The 27,427-nt window shown below is 40.2% G+C and overlaps 2 protein-coding genes across 3 annotated transcripts; both read right to left on the bottom strand.

The window, feature by feature from the left end:
* Window positions 1-177: 177 nt before the first annotated feature.
* Window positions 178-7,001, bottom strand: etf1b (eukaryotic translation termination factor 1b). Of its 2 annotated transcripts, none has more exons than XM_010902518.3 (11): window positions 6,832-7,001; window positions 6,283-6,393; window positions 5,363-5,538; window positions 5,113-5,252; window positions 4,699-4,837; window positions 4,427-4,617; window positions 4,196-4,325; window positions 3,396-3,578; window positions 2,312-2,376; window positions 1,989-2,136; window positions 178-1,808 (listed from the first exon to the last, which is right to left on the bottom strand). In XM_010902518.3, exons 2-11 carry the CDS (start codon window positions 6,366-6,368, stop codon window positions 1,726-1,728), a joined length of 1,341 nt encoding a protein of 446 aa, XP_010900820.1. In that variant the 5' UTR covers window positions 6,369-6,393; window positions 6,832-7,001; the 3' UTR covers window positions 178-1,725. The 2 variants fall into 2 exon arrangements, with proteins under 2 accessions (XP_010900820.1, XP_019903281.1); XM_020047722.2 differs by having other exon boundaries at window positions 6,801-7,001.
* A 4,611-nt stretch (window positions 7,002-11,612) lies between these two features.
* Window positions 11,613-23,469, bottom strand: LOC105029259 (short transient receptor potential channel 7-like). The gene is made up of 12 exons (XM_010902520.5): window positions 22,869-23,469; window positions 21,139-21,904; window positions 19,885-20,067; window positions 19,534-19,698; window positions 17,982-18,198; window positions 17,542-17,784; window positions 15,555-15,819; window positions 15,207-15,402; window positions 13,154-13,375; window positions 12,950-13,036; window positions 12,752-12,827; window positions 11,613-12,607 (listed from the first exon to the last, which is right to left on the bottom strand). The coding sequence occupies exons 1-12, from the start codon at window positions 23,255-23,257 to the stop codon at window positions 12,468-12,470; spliced, it is 2,949 nt and encodes a 982-aa protein (XP_010900822.4). The 5' UTR covers window positions 23,258-23,469; the 3' UTR covers window positions 11,613-12,467.
* Window positions 23,470-27,427: the final 3,958 nt, after the last annotated feature.

Consider the following 27,427-nt stretch of genomic DNA (forward strand, 5'->3'; position numbering starts at 1 on the left):
GATTCATATTCAACTTATTCCCATATTCCCTTTTAACAACAATCAATGAATAGTGTACCTTTCACATTAATTATGCTTAAATCCCATAAAAAAAAAAAATCTCCCACAATATTCATTTTCTGAACCATTTCAATTATAGGGTCACCACCAATACAAAAAAAACATTTGGCACTTGAATTGCAAACAATGAGGACATTTAATAAGTCTCATACAAAATTGTGACAGATGAATAGATAAAATCCAGAAAGAATGCCATTTGGGGTTATGATGTTGCAGAGTATACACTCATCACATTTATACCTTGATAAAACAACTCACTGTGCCCCAAGAGGGACAGAAAACCACCACACCACACATTTTTAGCATTTTATAGACAATACTTAGTCCTGTTTGTTTGTTTTCCTCGGTCATTCTCATTCAGGCTGACAAAATCTTAAGAGTTTTTGTATAGATACAAGTCGCAAAGCCCCTCAAATCAACATCCAGCAACTCTGACCAGAATTCTTTGACAGTTATTTGGGGTAGGAAAAACAGAGTTAGGCAGGAGTTGACCAAACCTGTTGTAGGAGAAAGACTAGAGACAGTGTTGACATGTTCTTGCAGGCGAAGGGGGGCAGCACTGAACCTTTGTGTAACGGCAGCATCCACATCAAAATTAGGACAGCCTAACTCAGACAATCAGAGTCACTACAATTGGTCACATCCAGTACAATCATACTTAAAATAATTAAACTGGACAGGCTTCTATTGATGTAGATTGAACTGAAACTTTCACATCTATAGGAGTTCTCATAACTAATACGCCTGGAAGACAAGACACACAAAGCTGCCTAGCAACAACACAGTGGCTCTGAGATTGGCCAGTTTCTGTCACTGTGCCATTCAGACAATCAATCACAGTAAACATTGGACAGACATCTCTGGGGAACAGGATGCATGGTGCACAGCACTGAGGGCATGGTTCGTTATGCTTAAGGAGACAATAGAGTGGTATGGGTGTACAATGTACAAGGCAATAGAACAGCAGACGATATAGCTGTACAATCCTAAATCTCAGCTGCGGAAATCTGGTTCTGCAATAAAGGCTGGGCACAGGTCCTCTAAAGGAAATCTGGATCAATAATAAAGGCTGGGCACTGGTCCTCTAAATGAGAAAAGGGAGAGGAGGAGGAGTGCAGCACCTGTGACAGTAGATAGGCAGGGTAACGTTCTGGGATAGTGAAGTAGTTCCAATTAAATTATTTTCTCTCCATGCCCTCTAGCTACATACATTGGATTTAAGTGGAAACAAAATTTGAATCAAAATTTAATAAAACAACAGCAGCAGGTACCAGTAAAAGAAGAAAAAAAAAAAAAGGGAAATTTCATTTACAATAGTGACATTTAAAGATGGGGAGGAAAAACAAATTTTTATAAAGCCTTATCAGTCTCCTAGACCAGCCTGAGCAGGCAGGGGGAGCAGGGCCCGGCTTTCAGTCACTTTGAATGAGTTGTTTACGAACAGTGGAGAGGAACAAACCAAGACAAACCCCATATGACTAGAAAATGGAGTCGCTGCTTCAAGTCAGGGATACGTTGATATAGAGTATCATGTCTGTCTTCTTTTTGAAGGTCTAAGTCTCCTTCCTGATGACTTGCTTTCCTTCCATAAGTCTTTTGTAGTCGGTCAAATCTGGGAAAGCCTTTCGTGAGATACATTGCTTTCCTTGGGTCAGTCTCGACTACCTAGTAGTCATCCAAATCAAAGAACTCATCGTCTCCACCTTGGTATTCTATGGCCTGGAAATCCACCCTATACCTCAATATTCCTGAGGAGATGAAAAGAAGTCTTAGTTATTCTACAGAGATTCATATTACTGATGACATTTTAATGTATTAGTTACGAACACCCCCTCTGAATTGGTGATGTGCCGGCAAGTCAAATGGTCACAAACAACTGTTTTCATGGCACTTTGGAACTGGGATTAAATGTATAACTGAAACCTTACCGCCGATTCCACCGAAGCCTTTCACAAACTGGGATCCTTCTTGACTTTTGTCAGTGACAATCTCCAGACAGGCTCCAAACTTCTTATAGCTGTTGGCGAACCATTCAAGTAACGGCATGCTCTCAATCAGCTCATGCTCCTGACCAGTCTGTAGAAATACACCCAAACCCCAAAATTGGATCAAGATACATTGCGGAAAATGCTGGTGATAAATCACCACAAAGAAGTGCAGGATACAAAGTACACATGTCAAAAATGAATCCACAACTGCATGTCCTTATATGCTTGTGCTTAACATGGAAAGAAAATAACTGCTTACAAACCTCTTTGTCTGTGAAGTGAGATTTGTCCTTCTCCTGCTCTGGCGTCAAATACAACGTCTTCTCATCTAAATGAAAGGAGAGGTGGAGAACCAGGCAAACGAGACGTTCAAAAAAACAATCCCTTAAATGGATGCATTTTGTATTGCGTGCTGCCTAAGAATGTCACCAAAACAGTTTCCAATTTGGCACCAACACTTGTGACGGCACGCGTCACAAAATTGTAAAACCTTTGCAAGAACAGAAAAAGTCCCTATAATCATGGCCATTGCAACACCTCAACAACTCACGCTAGGCGACAACAGCAGGAGTGCAGTGTGGAGATCAACTTTAAAGTAGTTAGTTAACACAGCTTCTCAGTATTAGGGACTGAAATGGAGCAGTCTCCCAGGAATTGCATAGCTCACGCCTTTAACAGAGAATGCTTGCGACTAACTGCTATGAGCAAATGCATTGAGGCAAACTGTCGGCGTTAGGCCTAGGAGGGAGCTAAATATTGTATTTCACTTAACCACAACAAAATCAATTTCTACTTGCTCCCTCCCAACTCTGCTTTGTTCCGTTAATGTAATCAGACGAACATCGGCGCAGTAGAGCATTTACATGCTACCTGAATTCAACTTCCCCTGGCTGGCTTATGCTCGTTTGATTTAATCATCTTGTCTCCTGAAGTATGTTCAGTTGGCATAAATGCAACAAATATATAGCCTAATGTATATAATTGAAGATGTGTCGACTTAAAAACAAACAGACAATGGCATAACTAAACGCACGCACGTTAGTGGACGTTTGTCTCTAGTCCAAAAGTTCCATTTAGCCTAACTGCGAGGCACTCGCTGAAGTGTATTTCACCAAAAGGTATTTAACCATTTTATAAACATATCAAGTTGATATTTAAAATATAGACAATGTCTAATCTCAGCATGAATTCAGTTTGGTCAAGGGCTTGGGCACCAAGAAAAATTCTTATTCATGGCCAAAGTTTCATGCATTTGTTGATTCTTTGAGTTTAGAGTTTTTTTTTGCTGTGGTATCAAAATAGTACAGGGAATCATGTCATCTCTCTGGTATCAGATGTGTTACATACCGGTACCCTTCTCCACCATAGAAAGTCCTTCTGCTCCATGGCATCGTAGGATGTATCTCATGGTATCCAAGTTCTCATAGACAATCAGGATCTCGACAGCACCCATTTCTAGGGCTTTCAGTGTGTCTTCCACCCCAAAGCAGTATTTCCCCGTATCCTGGCTGATCTCGTCAAAGTATCGTCCTGGGAGAAAACGTCCTCTTAAATATCAACATGACAACCGGATGGAGGGGTTTTTTGTCGGACAGCAGGACAGTGTCTTATCTAACACACTGAAACGTAAATGTTAGCAATTTTCTTTGGAGTGAAGATATTTTAACCAGTCAAGCCACTTGAATACAAACATCCAAGCAAAATGGACAGGCCAACCTTTTCCCCCCCAGTTAGAGACAGGCGGGTGTGTTCATACCATATATACAACAATACTACCTTGTTAGAAAAAAAACGTTGCTATTTTGTTACATCCTAAGACATATTTATTTATTGCTACTCACTAACATGGGTGCTTGACAGACCTGTGTTAATTGTCAACAATCCGTATGAAAAGATGTTGGTCATAATTAATGAATGTGCATTGTTCTGGTAAAACGTGAAAGAAACTGGCAGGCTTGAAAATCGGATATGTTATTAACTTCTGAAATAACAGGTGTTATGCACAAGACATTAGGTAACATTTAAAAAAAATCAGAATTCATTAGATTATTTCTGACTGTTTTGAAATGCAGGATTAGGATTGTTTAATCAATAAATCCTACCATAAATATTTTTTAAAGACACAGGACTAGAGACGGTATAATTACCTATGAGCTTCTTCTCCTGGATGAATTTCACATTGGAAAGCACTTCGGCCGAGAGCTCAATGGCCTGGTTGAACCCATTCTCACCACCATAGGAAATGTCCACCAGTTTCAGAACCTTTGCCTGTAGCCTCTGTATGGATACAGGTCAGCAATTAATTAGTTAATCACCCGTAATAATGCTGCAATGCTAACAACACCACCAAAAAGACCCAGAACAGCGCACATACTGACCGGGTCAAACATGTCTGACTGGCTGAGCTCGGTCTTGAAGTCAGCGGAACCAGCCAACACCATGCCTGCAACGTTGACCTTGTCGTTGGACACAAAAAGCGTGACCGCCGTCTCGGCCACCTTGCGGACATAGTTGTGCCTCTTCTCCATCCTCAGACGAGCAAAGCGCAGGGCAGACTGTCCTCCTCTGCCTGAAAGGGGGAACGTTTCTAAGACATGGTCTGGTGTGGACAGGTCGTGAGTGTGCGCTATAGGTAAGTGCTGGGGTTTACCATGCTTCTTGGGCAGGTCCACGGTGAACTTGTGCAACACCTCCCTGGTGTTGCCCTGCAGGGTTCCGAAGAGGGCACCACTTCCATCGATCACAATAAAACCAAACTTGCTATCATCTGAGAGCAATGCTGTAAGAGCCTGGGAGAGAGACAAGACAGAATGTGCATTTTTGTCTAATAGAAATGGTGTTCAGTATTGTTATTGTTCCGATATTGCAAGCCAAATAAATACAAAAATTACACAGAAATTCCAGTTGATCGGAATCCAGAGCTTTAGGGTTAACTTTCTTGCCTCCCCTAGTTGGCTGAGGGATTCTAACCAGATAAATTTACATGATGGCCTTATAAATAACCCAATATAAAGCAAAACAAACATCAAGGAAGTTAGTCAGGTAGGAGGTTTAACAAGCTTACCTCCGTGTGGAACTTGTTGTCACAGAGATACAGGGACGTGTTGATGGGTTTAAAAGGCTCAAAGTCGATATTGACTTTCTTCTCCTTGCCCTCATCTGTCACAATGGTGCCACAGTATACAACCAATCCATTGGGAGGAACTGCAAAGTACAAATACAATTACCACACACGTTTGAACTCGTGAAATTATTAAAATAAGCCTAAGTAGACATAGGCGACAGGGTATACCTAGCGACTTCCACATACAAACCTTTATTGTAAAGTTTAAGTCTCTGCTGTACAGAAGTGATGGCTCCAAGAACCGAGAGCCTGTTGACTCTGCTTTTAATATTGGATGCAGTTCCAAACTCATCAGCCAGCATCTTTGCCACTCTGGAGATCTGGTCCTTGGGAGGGATGATCAAGGAGATCATACTTGTGCCGTTCCTAAGTGGAGATCAACTGGATTAAACTCACGTCCAAACGTAATGCATATACTAACGTCCTTTGAGTAAGAAAGTAGCAGCACAGGAAATCAAGCTAAGTACTTGTAAGCTATGTTTTTTTAAACCTCATTCCGAATACATAAAATCTTGTGAAAGGAGACGCCAAACAAACTCCCACTCTGGTGGTTATTTGCTAACTCAACTACAGCAGCTAGGGTGTCATGGCACAGTGTGGACTAGTACAGACATTCTAAAAACTATGTACCAAGTCCATAACAAAAACCTGGGAAGACCCCCTGATCCACATATCTAACAGACAGAAATTTCAAATTCTGGTGATGAAGTTTCAGATGGTTAACCTAGTCCAGAACCTAGTATTAAACTAATATCAACTAGTAAGGTGTAAATGTCAGGTTATAGCAAAGAGTTTCAGCTATCACTGTGATGCTTATTTTGTAAATTAGATACATTATGACAACTCAAACCTTCAAAACGTACACCAATGCCAATGCCATAGCAAACTACGCATTCAACATTGTTACTAAAGTAAGGATAAAGCCACTGGCTAGCTAGTTCCGCTAAAATTATAACCAGCTAGCGAAGTTCATAATATATGGGCCCTAAATCTTCCAGGCAGCCAGCTAGCAATAGCTAACCCTATATGGTTTATTGGTTCGTGAGTAACACAGTACACCGACAACACTAAACACTTGTCATTTCTTCCAGCTGTCATATCCACACGTACCCCCGAGCAGCTTCCAGACTTTTAATCAACTTCTTTATCTTCCATATCTCCACGTTCCTGTCCGCTGCGTTGGGGTCGTCCGCCATGTTTTCCGCGGTATCTATTCAGGACCTGGATAGGAGGGTAGTACAGTGGTAGTAGCAGCATGAACTAAGATGGACTGCGGTAACTTACTAGCTAGCTCTTTAACCACATTGACGGCTTGTTATAAACCTTAAAAAAAATTACACATCATCAATTACACATCATACCAAAAAGAATAATAAACAGGGCCCATTTACTGTCATGTCAGTAAATGGGTGCTGTATTAATGCCTCTCGATCGGGAAATGCCCTGGCTTAAAAATCCAGTCTAGGCCTGCCTAGACTACAGACCAACTAGCTAACGCCACATAGCTTAAGTATTGCTGAATAATGTTAAAGTTTATTCAGCAATACTTAAACTATTGCGACTATAAGTTTTATGGACAAAACGCTAATCTCTGATTTAAAAAAAAACAAACATGAAATTGTACTTGCCCCAAATGAGCCCCGATCTGTGAGCACTTACTTGTTCAAATCAAAGACTTATTACGTTTCTCGTCAGCACAGACGTTATTATGCTCGAGCAGCACTCAAGCCGGTTTTTTCTTGCCAGTGGTTCTTGCTTGGTAGTATGCTACGCATGGTACGATGGGGCCTCATGTGTAGGGGAGGCGATTGGAATAATTCCGGTTAAGGATCACTTCCTGGAAACGCGATAGTTAACGTTGATTCGGAGATTTTTCATTGGGCTAAACAGTGGATGGGTGGAGCTAAGAAAAGAGAAGCGTTTGGAGGGATGGACTTAATCGAAAAACTTATTTTTATCTGGACTCTTGCAAACTGAACATGATATTTTATTGTATCGCTTATTATACTACATTGCACCAAATTTCCACTGCCTGAGGAAAAAAACGGTAATAAAAGTCCTTTCGTTTAAACTCATGTACTAAGGCACAAATATTACCCCAGTTTCTGACTATTAGCCATAAACCTTTTAAGATTAGCCTCTTCCAGGCAAGCCCCATAGTTTCTATGAGCTTTGAGTAATTAACCAATTAATCCCTAAATAATTATGTTTAATTTTCCAAATTTTAAGATATGCATATGTTATAAGACCATACTGACAACAAGGCAATTCATATAATGATTACGCAATTGGTAAACCCACTATTCTAAATGTAGCAATTAACAAGAAAGAAAAAACTATTTTACACGAGTAGACTAAATGTGTTTTAGCTGGGAAGGGGGCTTGAAGAGCTATTTGTGGATTCATGGAACTCTAGATACCTTTTAGCCAGTAGACATGTTTTTGGTAATTACAATGACTTTATAACATGAGGACAGACAATCATTTTCATGTTATTGCAATGTCATATTGGTGATCTCTCACATTCTATCCAAGTGTCATGAAATAGATTCAGGCTTTGTCAATGTGGGACGATGCAGTAAACATGGGCTTGCACCTTATCCCACAACACACTGATAATCCAGGAATGTATGCAAGGATCCATTTATGGTATTCAGCTCTGCATTTAACACCATCACACCAGAACCTCTTGGAAACATTAAACCATTGCCTTTCTGTTCATTTCTGGAATATGATTTGATTTCATAGCGAAAATGTAATTGTAAATATGGCATTGCAATAACATTTAAATGGCTGGCTCTGTGTTATTAAGGGAAAGGGTTGATTACATAACATCAGTGAGCCCAGGGCTCTAATTCAGGAAGTTGCCAACAGAAGTCCGCAGTAAAAAAGTGGGAGGGTGGGGATTCCAATCTAAGAAGTTGTGCACACAAATCCATGTCTCTAACCAGGTAGCAGTGATGTGTTGGCCCAACGTTTGACTTACATCCAACCATCCGCTGGCATGACGTTGGCAAACAGCATTGGGCCAGGTGAGTTTTGTCCAGCTGCACAACGCTGATGATACGTTCGCATTGGCAGGTTGCTCTTTTGCCAACCAATTCACCATTGTTTATACATTGGCTCATACCAATAGCCAACATTAGAATATCCAAAGGTGTTTTAGCTTTGGCATTTTGGCCATTTACCAACCAATTCACTGTTGGTTAAATTTTGGCACATAATTGCCAACATCTGAATTTACAGTCAAAAAAGTGTCACAACAATATAATGACAACAATGTCAATCTTTATTTAGCCTCATCTTGCTGGTTCATCTTGGAATTTGAGTTCCATCTTCTAATCTGTTAAGAGAAAATTGGATGAAATTATTAAATAAGATTTCAGTAAGTAACTCAATCAGCTTAATGAAAAACACACTGTACATTACTATAATTAAATTAATCTGCCATGACAGATGTCATACAGGCCTACAGTAGGCCTAATGAATTTGAACTTTAAAGGAACTAGCCTGCTTTGGCATCAAGGTTTATTATTGCAATAGCAGGCCACATAAACATTTTGATAAAAGTTAGGTTTGTTTTCCCAAATCAGCTTCTCACACTGTTCGCACACATCATGTTTGACGTAAATTGGTTAATGGCACATACATTTTCATGGACTACTTTTGCAGGCTACACATGCTTAAAACTGCTTGGTAAACCATTTGATAATTCACTGTTTGGTAAGTCATTCTCTTATAACTTTTTAAGTTATAGCCATCAATAGCAAGCAACCATTTAGCTAGACATTATTTGATTGAAGTCTAAATCAACAAGTATATGCTTGTGACTAAAAGCGTATTTCCTAGAGAAAAATGTTCATGTAATTCCATAAAATGCATATAACTATAGCCCTCAAAACCTGAGACAGTCAGTACAAGACATTTCCCTATATACCTGTATTAGAGCCCGACTCCATCAACAGGGCTGGCTGCTGTGTGGCTGATGCACGGTAGACAAAAAGTAGATAAAATTACACTATAAGTTCAAGTTCAAAAGGTTTAATTGTCATTTGAAATAACAAGTTATGGCAATGAAATGCTTGGTTTTCCTACTCCCGACAATGCAGTTAAAAGTGAAAAAGTAACAGTAATTATAATTAAAAAAAATAAGATAACACAATCAATCAGTAATAACACTAGACAAAAACACACATCAATAATAATAACTATACAACTATACAACCGTAGTGCAATGTAAAAGTGACAGGTGTGCATAATATAAAGTGACAAGTGTGCATGGACTACTGATGGAAGGGAAGATGGGTTCCTGAGTTGAGCAGCCTTACAGCCTGTGGAAAGAAGCTGTCCCGTCTGTCCCAGCCTGTTTGTTTTGGACTGAATACTCCTGTACCTTCTGCCTGATGGCAGCTTGGTAAACAGTCCATGGCATGGGTGGCTGGGATCTGTAATGATCCGTTTGCTCCTCCTCCTACACCTCTCTGTGTAGAGATCCTGCAGGGATGGCAGGTCAGACCTTGTGATGTTCTCTGCTGTTTTAATCACCCTCTGAAGTGCTTTGCGGTCGATGGCGGTGCAGCTGCCATACCAGGCAGTGACACAGCCAGCCAGGATACTCTCGATAGTGCATCTGTAGAAGTTTTTGAGTATCCTGGAATCAATGCCAAATCTCCTTAATCAGCGTAGGAAGAAGAGCCGTTTCCTGGCCTCCTTCACCAAGATGTTAGAGTGATGAGACCAGGTCAAGTTATCACTGATGTTGACCCCGAGGAACCTCTACTGCAGACCCATTAATGGGGGAGTGGTCTCCCCGCCGCTGCTTCCTGTGATCAACCATAATCTCATTTGTTTTGCTGATATCGAGCTGGAGGTTGTTATCATGACACCACAAAGTCAGTGACCTTACTTTATCTCTAGACGCTGGCTCGTCGTTGTCAGAGATCATGCCTATGATGGTGGTGTCGTCTGCAAACTTAACGATGGTGTTGGAGACACCAGTGAGTTGCCAGGCAGTCGTGGGTGAAGAGAGAGTACAGGAGCGGGCTCAACACTCAGTCCTGGGGGGAGCCAATACTGAGAGTCAGTGAGGAGGAGGTGGTGTTGCCCAGCCGCACCACCTGGGGTCTGCCCGTAAAAGCCATTTAGGCCACATGAGAACTGTATTTGAAAATATAGACCTCTGATCCTTTCCTCCTTGTGTCTTCTCCCTCCTCTGTCTTGAGCCACTGTTACAGTCTCCACCTGGCTGCAGCTGAGACTTGAGTTTTGGACAAGTAGTTTGAAAATCCTTAGCAACTACTTAGCAATCACAGGGACTAAGCCAACCATTTCAATTCATATTTACAAAGCAAATTAAAAAGCTAAATTATAAGAAAACAAAGCTGATTCATGCACTTCAGTGGGCGTGTACTAATGGAGTTACAACATAGCTGTCTTTGTATGGCAAAAGAAACATTTTGGGGTAGTTTTCTGTGCTCTGTATTATAGTTAGTTGGTTGTCCAGATCTGCAACTACTGCATTGTTAAGTATGGTGAGCTAGATATCTCAGTGTACATATTTTTATATCATAGGCCTATTGCATTCAGCAAGTGTTATCTGGCCAATTCATTATCTACTGTCCAGTTGTCGTGACCAATAAAAATGATAAAATGTTCACTAACATAATACAGAAACTCTTCCTATAAATCTTATGCTATGCTGTTGTTACTGATTTTTTTTTAGATACTGTGTCAGGTGTGTAGGCCAGCAACCCTCCTGATTGGGTCAACAGTTGTTCAACAGTGTAATCCCAACAGCTTCCAGCCAGCTACAAATGCCAATGATGGGGACCCCACATCAATGTAGCTGCAATGTTCTAGTTGGAATTTAGTTGCAATGTTGTGTAGAAATGGGAATTGTGTAGAAATGGCTATAAAAGCAAATCATAGAAAAACAAATCATAGATCATAGAAATCATAGAAAAAGAAATCATAGGTTTACAGATGGATCATATTTACCTGCAGTAAATGGGTTATTATACAACCAATTAATTCTTCCCAGAAGAGTGGTGGCTATTCTTGTTGCGAAGACGGGGCCAACTCCAAATTAATTCCCATGGTTTTGGAATGGAATGCCCAACAATCTCATGTCGGGTGTCCACATACTTATGGCCATATAATGTTTGTCAATATAACTTTTTTTGTTGTCACACCATACAATGACAAATACTTTAGATTAGTATGCCTTTTGTCAAATGGTTTTCTGCATAAGAACATACATACAAAGTAGTAATTATTTTATAATAGAGAAACAATACTTAGTTTAACTATTTTATTTAAAAAAATTAAATACTTAAATACAAATATAACTTATTGTTTTCCCTTTTTTAAGAAATTGAAAAAATCCCCCCCCCCCCCCCCCCCTTATTTTAGTAAAAATGATGAGTTTCAGGTTTGGGGCCATACTAGATAAATTACTATAGACAAGTTTATTTTGACATCCTCATTGTCAATTTATATAGAGGGTGTGCTAAAATACTAATGGGACAGAATTCAGAATCCTGGAGGCAGCAGCGTAGACTGAAAGATTTTATTTGGCAGTTTAAAAAAAAACGTGTTCACACAGTACACACATTTTAAAATTGTGACAGGGATATCACAAAAAATGTAAAGACTTATTTCCATTGTGATCATTAAATTCCTTGGTGAAAAACATATTTATGAGACGTATTATGTAATTAGAAAGGTCAGGAAATATTGTATGTTCCTTTTGTAGATTGTTTATAAATAATTCACTATATATGTATGTTTGTTATATAAAAAAAAAACACATATCCCAGATCACATTAGATCAAACACCACATAATGGAATGGAATAGCCTAATATCTCATTACAAAAATACTAACAAAATACTGACCTTTTGAGTTAAAATCAAGCTGATTTTTGAAATGGTCATATTTTAAAGGTGTCTGTATTCTTTAGTGAGAGGTGGCAGTTGCTTTTGGCAAAATAATTGCCAAAGGATCTGAGACTTGTTTCAAATGGTTTGGTTTCTCCTTTATTTCAAATTCAGTAAAGATTCAGCTTAACTTGTGGTGTGGCCAATTCAAATGCAAATTTCAATTCATGGATGAATTTAATTCAATTCAGAAATTCCATATTAATAAATGTACCCCCAACCCGGATTATTGTTTATTTATGAAATATTTTGGGAAACAACTACAGGTAGCTAGCCCATCCAACCTCAACGTGGCATAAGATCTCTGAATCTAGCAACACCCTATTTATCTACTTTTTAAGGTTGAATTCAAAGTCGTCAGGGTTTCTTGACGTTCTTGCTAAGCTTGTCCCCAAGCTGTTGGATCAAGTCAGCTAATTCATCCGTTGCCTGAGACTTCTCCTCCAGGAGTTCATAGCGCAGACTTGAAATGTCTTGCTTGATCTCCTTTAGCTCACCTGCATTGGAGGCACCACATGTTATTGATCACTCATCTTACCACATCTTCATGTCACCATCTTGCAGTTATAAGAACGATGACTATTCTGTTGAGAGAGCTCAACAGCTTTCTGATCTTACATATGGATATAAATCATCCTCACCCTCATTGATTTCGTCGTTTTCACTGTCAACCTGAGCTTTTAGCACATATCGCTTAATGAGCCTCTTCATTAGTTTCTTTCAAGAACAGAGAGACAATTTTATCTTTAGAGACAACAGCTGGCAATATAGCATTTTTGAGAATTGTCTGATTATGATAATTAATCAAATAGGTTGGTATGAATGTATGGATGAAGTACCTGGTATCGAGTAGGATGTTTGATGGGTTTCCGAATGGTGAAGTCATCCTGCCCCGGTGTCCTCTTTTGAGGTCTGTACTGATGGAGCTGAAACAGATTAGAAAACACCCACCCAAAAAATTGATGTAAAACAAGACTGGCAACATCTAATGAGTCAGATAACCCACTGGTTTCAGCTACCCCCTTCAAAGCCGCTTTGCTGACCTTAAATCGCAAATTGATTATACAAGTCTCTGGCTGGTTGTCGTGGTGACGGGCTTTGGCCTTACACAGCTTCACCAGACAAGCCCTTATGCGCAGGGCTAGGTAGTAGAAGGACTTGGGGCTGGGAACCAGATTAAATGGTGGAGGCAGAGTACGACCCTCATCAAAGTAGGAGAGCCAGAGTTTGGCCCGGGCAAACTTCCACTCAACATCAGCATCCTCCTGTGGAGATTGACACAAACTATTACAGACGGATAGCTGGACAACAATCGTGGAAAAGGCAAATTACACAAGCCAATGATTCATGGCAATTATTTAAAAATGAAATTGTTCACTTAAATCTACAACCCTGTTTCCAAAAGATAATTGTGATGCTGTGTAATATGTAAATAAAAACAGAATGCAATTATGTGCAAATCATTCAAACCCTATTTTCAACAGAAAATAGTGCAAAGACAACATATCAAATGTTGAAACTGAGAAATGTTATTGTTTCTTGAAAAATATGCAACACATTTGAAAAAAGCCAGGACATGGCAACAAAAGACTGGAATAGTTTTGAAATGCTAAAAAAAAAAACCTGGTGGAACATCTCACAACTAATGAGGTTAATTGGCAACAGGTCAATAACATAATTGGGTATAAGAAGAGTATCCCACAGAGGATGAGTCTTTCAGAAGAAAAGATGGGAAGGGTTCACCACTCTACGAAAGACTGCACAGGCAAATAGTGCAAATTTAAGAATAACATTTCTCAATGTAAAATTACAAAGAGTTTGGGGATGTCATCATCTCCAGTACCAAATATCATTCAAAGATTCAGAGAATCTGGAGCAATCTCTGTACACAAGGGACAAGGCCGAAAACCACAATTGGATGGCCGTGATCTTCAGCCCTCAGGCCGAACTGCATTAAAAACAGACACGATTATGTAGTGGACATCACTGCATGGGCTCAGGAACACTTCTGAAAACCATTATTTGTGAACACCGTATGTCGCTGCATCTACAAATGCAAGTTAAAACTCTAACATTCAAAGAAACCATAAATGTAGCCTGGGTGTTTTGTAAAAGCACTTTGTGACAACTGCAGATGTAAAAAGTGCTTTATAAATACATTTGATTGATTGATTGATTGATTGAATTTGATTGAACAAGATCCAGAAACGCTATCGCCTTCTCTGAGCCCAAGCTAATTTAAAATGGACTGAGTTGAAGTGGAGAACTGTCCTGTGTGAAAATGTGAAGTTATCTTTGGGAATCATGGACACCACGTCCTCCGGACTAAAGAGGAGAGGCACCATCAGGCTTTTTGTCAGTGCACAGTTCAAAAGCCAACATCCATGATGGTATGGGGGTGCATTATGCACATGGCATGGGTGACTTGCAACTCTTTGAAGGCACCAATTATGCTGAACAACAAATACAGGTTTGGTGTACCATATGCTGCCATCGAGACAATGTCTTTTTTAGGGAAGGCGAAAACACATTCTGCATGTATTACAACAGCATGACTCCATAGTAAAAAAGTATGGGTGCTATACTGTCCTGCCTGCAGTCTAGACCTGTTACCCATTGAAAACATTTGGCATCAAGCATGAATGGGAATACATTTCACTTTGAAAACTACAGCAATTGGTCTCCTCAGTTCCCAAACACATACAGAGATTTGTGATACAACATAGTAGTAAAGATGCCCATCCCAACTTTTTTGAAACGTATTGCTGGCATCAAATTCAAAATGGGCATAATTTTTTTCAAAAACAATAACCTTTCTCAGTTTCAACATTTTATATTTTGTCTTTGTACTATTTTTAATTTGCAGCATACCAACTTTATTGGAAATGTGTTTGTAGAATGGTCTGATTATTTACCAGAAATGCTCGCAACAGTGTACTTACATTTTGTACTTCAATACAACATAAAATGTAATGTATAATTGCTCACACATAATGGACAGCTATTTCCTCTGATCTGAAAACTGGAATAATCAACTTTTCTATTGTCTGTGAATTCCCTAGTGGTGTAAATAGGTCTACTGGTTTCCAGACTCACCTCAATCTCTTGATAGGAGTGATTGATCATTGCAATAAGCATGTTGAGCAGTACGATTACCATGGTTACATTGTAGACACCAAAGAGAACATAACCAATGTTCTCGATGAACTTATGGTCATACTTCAAAACCACAGAGATAACCTCGGACAGGCCAAAGATGGACCAAAATAGAGTCTTAAAGCTCTCCTCCACCCTGGAAACACATAAGTGCATACACAACCATACAAAAACCAGACATATGCAGGGCAATACAGACATGAATAAATAAGTAACAAATAATCAGTTAGACAGATGTACATGCTTGCTTAAAGCATTTAAATTACAGGAAGTCAGGTGGGCACTTACGTGGTGAAGGCAGGATTGTACTTTGCACCAAGGTAATATGAATATAGATTAAACATGCCAATCATGAAAGCCAGGAAGACCATTATGAAGATGACCATGAACTTGAAGATGTCCTTGACAGTCCGTCCAAGGGAGATTTGAAGTGGGCCAAAGCTCTCATTGGCAGGCAAAATGTAGGCAATGCGGGAGAAACTGAGCACCACTGCAATTGAGTACAAACCCTCAGAGATGAGTTGAGGGTCTGATGGTAACCATCTGTTCCTGGCTGAGATAGAGAGAGACAGAGAGCTCAATTCAGACAATCCAGATAAGAGAGTCCCATTAACTCACTAAAGCTGATTTAAAGTATTGGAAGTGAAAGGCATTGCAAGTTATTCAAGCAGAGTAAAGTTAACTACTTGCAAGGAATGGAAATGATTTACAACTATTCCCTCATCTTTTCATTGTCATGGAAGAGTACCATTGACAGAGGCAGTGATCCTGGTGCATTGTGCATAATTAACAGGTGGTGGCAGCACTTATATTACAGTTATATTACAAAAAGAGACAGGTAACCTGCTAAGATCGTCATGATTAGTTCATACAGCCAGGGAAAAAATGATTTGATCCCATGCTGATTTTGTATGTTTGCCCACTGACAATTGATCAGTCTATCATTTTAATGGTACATTTATTTGAACAGTGAGAGACAGAACAACAACAAAAAATCCAGAAAAACGCATGTCAAAAACGTTATAAATTGATTTGCATTTTAATGAGTGAAATAAGTATTTCATCCTCTCTCAATCAGAAAGATTTCTGGCTCCCAGGTGTCTTTTATACAGTTAACAAGCTGAGATAAGGAGCACACTCTTAAAGGGAGTATAAAAAACACCTGTCCACAGAAACAATCAATCAGATTCCAAACTCTCCACCATGGCCAAAACCAAAGAGCTGTGATATGAGGGACAAGATTGAAGACCTACACAAGGCTGGAATGGGCTACAAGACCATCGCCAAGCAGCTTGGTGAGAAGGTGACAACAGTTAGTGCGATTATTCGCAAATGGAAATGGAACAATTGGTAACACACTACGCTGTGAAGGACTGAAATCCTGCAGCATCCGCAAGGTCCCCCTACTCAAGAAAGCACATGTACAGGCCCGTCTGAAGTTTACCAATGAACATCTGAATGATTCAGAGGAGAACTGGGTGAAAGTTTTGTGGTCAGAGGAGACCACAATCGAGCTCTTTGGCATCAACTCAACTCGCCGTGTTTGGAGGAAGAGGAATGCTGCCTGTGACCCCAAGAACACCATCCCCACTGTCAGGGAGGTGGAAACATTATGCTTTGGGGGTATTTTTCTGCTAAAGGGACAGGACAACATCACCGCATCAAAGGGGCAATAGACGGGGCCATGTACTGTCAAATCTTGGCTGAGAAGCTTCTTCCCTCAGCCAGGGCATTGAAAATGGGTCGTGGATGGGTATTCCAGCATGACAATGATCCAAAACACACAGCCAAGGCAACAAAGGATTGGCTCAAGAAGAACCACATTAAGGTCCTGGAGTGGCCGAGCCAGTCTCCAGACCTTAATCCCATAGAAAATCTGTGGAGGGTGCTGAAGTTTTCACTTGCCAAATGTCCGTTTCGAAACCTTAATGACAATCTGCAAAGAGGAGTAGGACAAAATCTCTCCTGAGATGTGTGCAAACTTGGTGGCTAACTACAAGAAATGTTGGACCTCTGTGATTGCTAACAAGGGTTTTGCCACCAAGTACTAAGTCATGTTTTGCAGAGGGGTCGAATACTAATTTTACTCATTAAAATGCAAATCCATTTATGTGTTTTTCTGGATTTTTTTGATGTTATTCTGTCTCTCACTGTTCAAATAAACCTACCATTAAAATGATAGACCTAACATTTCTTTGTCAGTGGGCAAATGTACAAAATCAGCAGGGGATCAAATAATTGTTTCCCTCACTATACATGATGAAGTATCACTGACCGTGGGTGTAGTATGCCACATTCGGAGGCAGTGAAGCGTTGCTCAGGTCTATGTTGGGCATGTGAGGCACATACATGTCCACATACAGCTGGGCCTCAGAGGCCCTCAAGAAGGCCATGAGTCGAGCCGTGAACGAAGCCACAAAGATGGACAGCATGCCAAAGTCTAACACATTCCACAGGTGCATGATGTACTCCCTTGGCCCATCAGCCCAGATCTCTTTACACTCTGACCAGATCATCCCTAATGAAAGCAAGACTGGTTTTTAGTAGGCATGAAGCGCTCTGTCTTGAGCATACAAGAGCTAATGGGTTTCAGACTGTAGTCTGATTATAGCGTGGTTAAGACATACAAACGAAGAGATAAGATTTAGTTAGACAGTAATATCTTTCCAAAAAACAAATATACTAAAGGAGTTGACTTAAATCAGAGTAACTTACCAAGCACCCAGTTCATGATGAGCATCTCAGTCCAAGAAAACTGACTGGTTTTGACCCTGAAAACCTGATGAGGGTGGTCGGTTATAGTCTCATTTGGAAGATTCTTGACCCCCTCGAAGCGGTCTGAGGCATTGATCACCAACAGGCCAAGGAAGATGGTGAATGACACCGCATGGGCCACAAACTTCATGAAGGGACTTCTGAGAATCTGCCCCAACTGGTGTAGAGGAAATAAACCACATAAATGGCAACAGTCAATCACAGCAAACAGCATGACTATCTTAGCATTATTGCAATCGTGTGAAAAGTTCACCCCCTAGAATATTGTCTTTTGTTTTTACAAGTTTGGACATATGAATGTGTCATCTTCAATTCAGCACTGTTGACAGATAAAGGTAACAAAACCAAATGTTGTGTGAGGACAGCTTGCACCCGGACCGGCGTCCCCATGTTACGCCGGTGTAGTACATCCTTAGCTTCAATAACTATTGTTAACTTCATGTAACAGGGTTCTTGTAACTCTCTATCAGTCTCTTACATCGACTGGAAGGAGTTTTTGCTAACTCTTCTTTACGTTGCTGCTTCCACTGTGCCATGTTCAAAGGCTTGCGTGCGGGCCCTGCTTCAAGTCTCCCCACAGCATTTTGATAGAATTTAGATTCTATTATTAATGTTATTCCGTAACACTCCATTTCTTATTTTTCAGTCATTCTGTTTTAGGTTTATTGTGGCATTGCAGCCAAACAACTCCACCTTTGACTCATCTGTCCAGAGCACATTGTTTCTGTAGTTTGGGTTTTTACCCAGGTATTGTCTGGTGAACATCAGTAGTGTCTTGATAATCTTTTTTGAGAACAAAATCTTCTTCCTTTTTGACATTCAATGTAGACCGAGTTTGTGGAGTCTATTTCTGACAGTTTGATATTGATTGTGGTAAGAGAGACATGTTCAATTAGCAACTTTTAGTCAGCTCTTGGGTTGAATTTAGTGGGACGACCTGTCCTATGTGGGTTATCAGTGGTCTGGAATTTTCTCCATATGTAGATAATCTATCAGACAGTGGAATGATGTACTCAGAATAGCTTTGTAACCCCTCACAGACTCATGGGAAAAAATCTTTCATCTGTGGGCCTCGGACAGGTCTTTTTCGATCAAATCTTTATCAATATTTTATTTTAGCATGGTGTATTACTACACACAAACCAGACCATGTTTCTAATCATTATGCAAGGTTTGACCCTCACAAGTTACTGTCTATCGATTTTCTAATAATTTGCACCTTGTTCAAATGTTCTTTAATGTGATGGTACAGGTAGCGGTGTAATAACTTTTTCCGCAGAAGGACATTTATTTTTTTCATTTAAAAGTTTATTTTGTATTGTTTTATTTGTTTACCTTTATCAATAAATGTGGTTGTAATTCAGCTCAAATATCCATGTCCAAATATGTAAAGAAAATACAACCTTCCATGTGGTGTACTTACATTTTCATATGACTATAAATTGCAATGAGTGATTCTAAGAACACAACATACAGGGGATTGGGTACGTACCTTACTGCAGGGCATGATCCAGTATGAAATAGCGAGGAAAGGGAGCCCAATTGCTACTCCCAAGACAGTCCAACATTTAACCCCAACAGACTGCTGCCTGAGCCCAGCTAGGTTTTCATACCACAGGGTCAGGAGTTGCTGCTGGCAGTTAGGATGGGCCACAAACTAAAGAGAGACAGGAAATGATTCTATAAACCCTTCAATAAATCCCTTAAACCCTTTTTGGTAGAATGCAATCTCATTGGGCACTTGAAATTGATTGGTATTCATATTACAACTACTGACTGACAGATCATCAAAGGCCTTTAAAAGAGGTTTCATTTTAGGTTCAGTTCGAGTGCTTCAGCTAACCTTCTTGACCTCGTACTTAATTGCGAGTTTGACCCGGCTGAGACAGGGTCGACTATGATCGCTGGGCAGAGCTTGGTCCACATCCCCATTCAAAATGGCCTCCACCTCTTCCGTGTCTCGGCACAAGTCAAGCACTCCCACCACAAAGTCTTTACACTGCATGGACAGCTTCCTGTAGTCGTTCTAAACAGAGAGAGAGAGAGAAGAGAAAGAGAGAGGGGAAAGTGGGAGAATATTGAAAGTGAGGCAACCCTAGAGGTCACAGCTTTTGATAAATGAACGTACAGATTGATCAGTCTCTCACTTTTTAGTCTGCTTAAATCCCAAGAGAAAACTAGAAAAGCATAGACTGTTTTCTCATTAAGGCAGGGTGTGTGGGTGTGAGTTTGTGTGACAATGTTTGTCTTGGTCACACATGATGGTTCTTGATAATGAGCATATACTGTGTGTGTGGGTGTGTGTGTGTGTATGTATATGCATGCATTCGTACATAAAGACACTGAATTTGTACTTGTGTTCAGAAGTGTTTAGCTGTTAAACCTCAACCCAAACTATTTGGAGAGGTCAGTAATCAGGATAAAATAACAAAAAGATTAGACAGACCTCTCTACAGATTATTTTTAATTAACAGTTCCCTCAGACAATACTAGGCAACAGACTGGTTATGAAAATCCCTGATTAGACTGGTTCTCACTGATTCTCAGAATTGAATTCCCCTTTGAGTAAAGGTGCTTATCTGCATGGAAGAAGAAAATGAATAGCTAAAGTAATATTAAAGTAAAGTAACCTTACATTGAAAGATAATTACCACAAAAACTGTAAAAACATGCTGTATGTGCTAAATGCTCTCAGGGGATAATATGTTGCAAATCCTTACATAAAATACACTCAGAAATTGCAATCAATGCTGTCAAACATGACAAAAGGTCACAGACTGATTTGTGCATGTTCCTAATCTTCACCTTTTCACAGCGGGTTCCAATAATATTAGAGTGTGTCATTTGGCAAAGTGTACTGGACATAAACTACCTGATTTGATCGTTTCCCAATTAATTATGTATTTGTGTAATAATGAGACTAAATTCAGCTCTAGGGCTTTAAAATGTGTCTGCACAAAGACTTGAGCACATATTGAAAAATGTGTGAGGGTGGAGGTCGTGCGTGTGAGAAAGAAAACATTACATAAATGAAAATATCCCTTAGCGGTAAACCCCAGCTAATGCTTTCAATTCTCGGTTGTTGTGTGTTCCTCACCTTGAACTCAGTCTCAATGTTGGCGAGGCGAGCCAGCTCATTGCTGAGTTCCAGGGCAGTGAACACGGGGTCCTCACTAGACAGGGACAGGTAGGCGGCGCTGGCCAGGCCTTTGTAGGCGTTCATCCTGGAGCGGGAGTGGCTGAACGAGTCTCTGCACTGCTTATCATGACATTCGTTGCACTTACAGAAGTAGTCATGGGGCTTCTCGATGCGTGCGCCCTTCATCAACAGAGTGTGCACTATCTCATACTCCTGGCAGTGTGCGGCCAGGATGACAGGGGTCACGTCATGGGAAAACCTCGTGCCGTCCTCATCGTAGGCGTAAAAGTCATCATCTCTTAGCTCCTGCTCCAGGGGGCTTAGGGTGAGGCGCAGCCCACCACTGAACGCTGGGTGAGCCAAGATGGCCTCTACGATGCGTACATAACCCTTACTGATGGCCAAGAGGAGGCCATCGCCCACACGTGCCAGCCCCTCCTTCTTCAGCAGAAGCTCTGTTACCTCCAAGTGCTCATTGCCCACGGCTAACTGCAGCGCATTCTGGCCCATGTAGTCCACGCAGTTGACATTGAGGGTTTTGGACTCCTCCAGCATCTTGCGTACCACTGGGATGTTCCCGTACTCGGCAGCATCTAGGAAGCGCTCCTCCTCTGAAGTGAGACTGGTGCCCCGCTCACTGAACATGTATGCAGGGCCACGGACAGCCTGCCGACGACCCTTCTCTCGCACGGTTGTTTTTCTACGGTGCATGATGGTCTCCACTCTGGGTGGAGAAAGACAGTGACAAAATATGATTAGCAAATTACCATGAACAACTTTGCAGCGCAGTTGTTTGTACATTTAAAAAGGATTATAGCCCGTTATTGTTCCATGTGAATATGTAGTTTCAGCGTAAAGTATATAACAGACAGCCTCGGTCTTGTGAGGTTTGTTACTGAGCCACTGGATGACGTGTCTGTCTCTTAGAGAGGTTTAATTTGAACCTCTTGAATTCTGATTACCTGTCAGTTGCTGGTACGACATATACTAATGAAGTCATTCTGGTTAATCTATTCCTTTGAGGTTTGTATGCTACACGGAAAACTGTAGTCTTTTTCCATCCAATGACAGCAATAATCTACTTAGGAGGTTGAAAGATATGTCTGGGGAAATTATATAATTCAAAAATTCTTAAATAGGTCAATGGACACATGGACTGACAGTCAAGTAAATCATCAAGATAGTGTAGTTGTACACATTTCTGGAAAAAAACGCAAAGTTAATTTCCTAACAATAGTGTTATAAACAGTAAGAAATATATCATAAACAGGCCCACCTGGGGATACTCTCTCATATGGGTTATGAAAGAGTAAAACACTTGTAGGATGGGAGTTACTAAACTTGTGAAGGATGTAAATTAATTGTGTCCACTGGACAACTAATATTAGACCATTGGACAGCAGGAATGATCACAGATTGTGCATGTTATCAATAATCAGATCATCGTGAAGGCCAGTACCTTGTCATACAGCTGAAACAACCAATAACATCTGTATTCAAAACACATAGACATTTTGCACATTTAAAAACCATGATTGTTCCTTACATTTATAATAATTGTGTTTTTTTTTACACAGGCTATAAAGTCAGTATGTCTTCTTCACTCACCCAACCTTAGGTATAGGGGATTTTCTTGCTAATTGGAAAATAAATCTGGTGGTTATTCAGCTCCCAAGTGTCGCACTTACGATTTATGTGGTGAGTTGCTGTGATCGAACTCAGAATGATCCCAATGACTGTCGAAATCGTGCAACCCGACATCTGAATTCCTAGCGATTTCTTCTACTTGAGATAGATATGCACCGTTATGGTCCTCATATGTATTCATCGAGACGACGTGTTGGTCGGGATGGTCGATGTCGCTGTACACCGTGTTATCATACCACTCTCCTCTCGGATTCTGTCGTCGTCTGTGCAAAGCATCCGTCAAATTCATACATCGGGTTAGAGGGATGAAAAGCGGGGTGTCATCGACGACAGGGGATAGTAACGGTTGAGGATCAATCTCCCACTGTTCAGGTGCGCTCTCATCACAGTCTCTATTGGGCGGGGGGGAGACCGCTGGTGCTCTTATCATGATAGTGATTTAAGGTGGGTTTTTTACTCATCCAGTTCCAACAGGGGCCAAGGTCTTCTCCGACCTCTCGCAATAAATTGAGAAAGCAGATATTCCTGTTTATGTGACCGTTATTTTAGGAATAAATCTAGTGTAGACTAGCTAACGGTGGCCGTTTTTGTCTGTCAGCTTGGTCGTCCAAACGGGGTCTCTTTTTTTGTCTCCGAAAGGTTGACAAAATCCACGCCTGTGTGGTCTGTAGCGGAGCGGGTACCTATTTATAAAATGTTAGACACAATAGTGGACCACACCCATAACCTGTCAGGTTCAATAATTGATGTCTCTGAACTCTGCCAAATTTTCTATGATGAATTGGGGATGTCTGTTGAGACCCAACATGCTGTTCTGAGGCTTTGATTTACTTCAAAGCACAAACAGGACTATCAAGACTGGTGTGTTCTGTAGTGCAGGTTGCACATTATGCTAATCTAATGCAACTGCCCGCCTTTTAAGATAACACAATTTGGTCTTTGCCAGAGGACATAACTAATTTGGCCATGTAACTTTCTCTTTTCCGCATTGAGTATTGAGAGATATTTTGTGGCAGGTTCAAAGTTATTTTACGTTATCGGATGTATGACTTAAAATGTATTAGTTCCATGACCATCATGTGAAAATGTAAAATAAATCATAAAGTTAATGCACTTGGGTGTATTTATTTGAGGGATTGTTTCATTATATTGTATTAGAATACAAAACACAGTTCACTTTCTTTGTTGGGTAACAGACTTAATTTAACTTTACAGTTAACCTTAGGTTTCACAGCACTGGGGTTAAGATTAGGGTTAAGGTTTGGGGTAAGGTTAGAAAACAAAAAAGGTTTGGTTAAGTTTTTTGTTAGGGTTAGGTATCACAGCACTTGGGTTCAGGTTAGGGTTTGGATTAGGGTTAGGTATCACAGCACTGGGGTTAAGGTTTGAGTTAGGATAAGAAAGAAAATCACTTATATTAATTTTGTAACACCAATACTCGCCTCTTTTCAAGAGAAGCTTCTGGTTGGAACAGTGGTTAGAGCACTTGCCTGCAAAGCAGAGAGTCCCTGGTTTGAAACTTGGTATGTGGTTTCTTTTCCGGATTATTACTCAAACGTTACTTACCCTAACGTAATATATCTTATGAATTCCGGTGTCGAAGATTTACGTAAAATATTCTATGTAGTCCGCTGAGACCAGGGTGGATAATGACGAAGCAAAAACACGTTTTCAGAATTGTATGTCAAAATATGATGAATGCAGAACAGAAATATCTCATGTACAAGCCCGTACCCACCCAAAAAACAGAATGCAATGGTGTGCAAATCATTTATCCCTGTATTTAATTGAAAATAGTACAAAGACAACATATCAAATGTTGAAACTGAGAAATGTGATTGATTTTGAAAAAATACATGTCCATTTTGAATTTGATGCCAGCAACATGTTTCAAAACAGTTGGGGTTTGAAAGTGAAATTCAGCTGCTCAACAGTTCGGGGTCAACTTTGTTGTATTTTCAGTTTCATAATGCACCAAATGTTTTCAGTAGGTGACAGGTCTGGACTGCTGGCAGGCCAGTTTAGCACCCAGACTATTTTACTATGGAGCCATGCTGTTGTATTACATGCAGAATGTGGTTTGGCATTGTCTTGCTGAAATAAGCAAGGCCTTCCCTGAAAAAGACATTGTCTCAATTGGCAGCATATGGTGCACCAAACTATATATATATATATATATATATATATATATATATATATATATATATATTATATATAGTATATATTGTTCAGCATAATTGGTGCCTTCACAGATGTGCAAGTCACCCATGCCATGTGCCCTAATGCACCCCCATACCATCACAGATGAACTGTATGCTGATAACAAGCTGGATGGTCCCTCTCCTCTTAAGTCTGGAGGATGCAGCGTCCATGAGTCCCAGAAATAATGTCTAATTTTGATTCATCAGATCACAGGACAGTTTTCCACTTCACCCCAGTCCATCTTAAAAAAAAAAGCTCAGGCCCAGAGAAGGTGGCGGCGGTTCTGTATCTTGTTTATATACGGTTCTTTGTATTTAACTTGCGACATACTGTGTTCACAGACAATGGTTTTCAGAAGTTTTCCTGAGCCCATGCAATGATTTCCACAACAAATTTGTGTCTGTTTTTAATGCTGTGGTTTTCGGCCTTGTTCTTTGCATACAGAGACTCCTCCAGAGTCTCTGAATCTTTTAATGATATTATGTACCGTAGATGATGAGATCCCCAAACTTTTATGTAGAGAAACATTATTCTTAAATTGTTACACTATTTGCCCATGCAGTCTTTCACAGAGTGGTGAACCCCTCCCCATCCTCACTTCTGACAGGCCCATCCTCTCTGGAATGATCTTTTAATACCCAATCATGTTACTAACCTGTTGCTAATCAACCTAATTAATTGCGAGATATTCCACCCGGTTTAATTTTTACCATCACACAACTTTTCCAGTCTTTTGTTGCCTCTGTTTCAACTTTTTTTAGATGTGTTGCTGGCATCAAATTCAAAGTGGGCATATGTTTTCAAGAAACAACAAAATGTCTAAGATACAATTTTAAATTTTCAATTGATGTCTTTTTTTGTACGGTTTTCTACTGAATAAAGGGTTTAAATGTTTATATTTACATTCAGGGAAGTGACCAAGAACCCAGTGGCCAGCTCAACAGAGCTTCAGAATATCAGAAATGGGAGACCTCCCTGAAGGACTTGAGGGCAACCATCTCTCATCGACACATACAACACAACAGAATGTGGAGAAAGTGAATAGGTTTGAATACTTTGCAAAACCTCTGGGTATGTATACACTACCATTTAAAAGACATACATGAAATGAGTTTGAATAGGAAATAAAATGAATAAAAGTGGCGCAAAACCTAAACTTAAATAGGACCCCATGCAGTGCAGCTGCCTCTATTTGGGGATAACCAAAACTGCAGTGCAGAGATGCCTAGAGACACTTGGCTGTCAGGCCCTGACTATCACCCGTAGACATTTAGAGATAGGTAGAGGCACCCTATAGTCAGGACCTGACAGTAACCCCCCAACCAAGCTCCCAACCGCAAGACCAGGAACACCCAAGGAGGGAGGGAGGGGGACCGCAATACAAACAACCTGGAAAAACAAGAAAGACCTGCCTAGCGAATAGAAAATGAATACTTTCAACACTAAAAAAGAGCTAACAACAGTCAAACATGTAAGCAAACCACTAGATATTAGGCATTAACAAGAGAACGGCCATTCTACATTTAGCTATATCAGAAAAGAGCATATCAAATTCTAGAACAATGACTATATGGACAGTCCAACAAGACAGAAGTAACAAGAAACCAGGCAAGTCTAGTTCAGCCGGCCTGCAATAGAAAGGGTTGCCACCTCAAGATTCAAACCTGGGTCACCCATGTGAAAGGCTGTGTCGTTAATCGCTAGAGCACAGAGCTGTACATTGGACAGGTGTCAGTATAGCCTTTATCCTGAACAAATCCTCTTTTGCCGTTTAAATAGTTAATTGGCCATTCGTGAATGACATTGATACAGTTAATCGGATTAACGTTTCTTACTAAGTTTACTTCCACCACAAATAGCGTCTATATATTGCATTTGCCACTGGCCGTTTTAACAGCATATTAGCCAGTAATAAGCTTTACTGAAATAGTCATAAGAATTGATCAATTGCTATCGAGTCTGCCAAAGCTATTTCATTTCATGGCATAAAAACATATTTTTTTCTTTCATGGCAAAACAACTTACGTTTTTCTTTCATTCGTGAATGATATTTATACAATAACTATCAATAAAGGCGACGATAACAAACTTTTTCATCAAGTGAAAAGATGAGAGAATTGCGGAATCTACCAGAAATAATTAATTAACGTCATTGCTCTCTATAGATTCAAACTTAGGTCTTTCACATGAAAAGCACTGTCTTTAACCACTACACCTCGGCATTAAACGTTACAGCAGTCGCTAGACTCCATTGAGGAATAACTTTTCTTATTACGTTTACCTCCACCACAAATTGCTTCTGTGAACTGTATTGCTTTTGCCACTGGCCGTTTTAACAGCTTATTAGCCAGTAATAGGCTTACTAGTATCTACTAACTTCCTAGGATTAATTATAAAA

This window comes from Esox lucius, chromosome 7 (genome assembly GCF_011004845.1).
Source record: "Esox lucius isolate fEsoLuc1 chromosome 7, fEsoLuc1.pri, whole genome shotgun sequence".
Classification (NCBI taxonomy): Eukaryota; Metazoa; Chordata; class Actinopteri; order Esociformes; family Esocidae; genus Esox; species Esox lucius.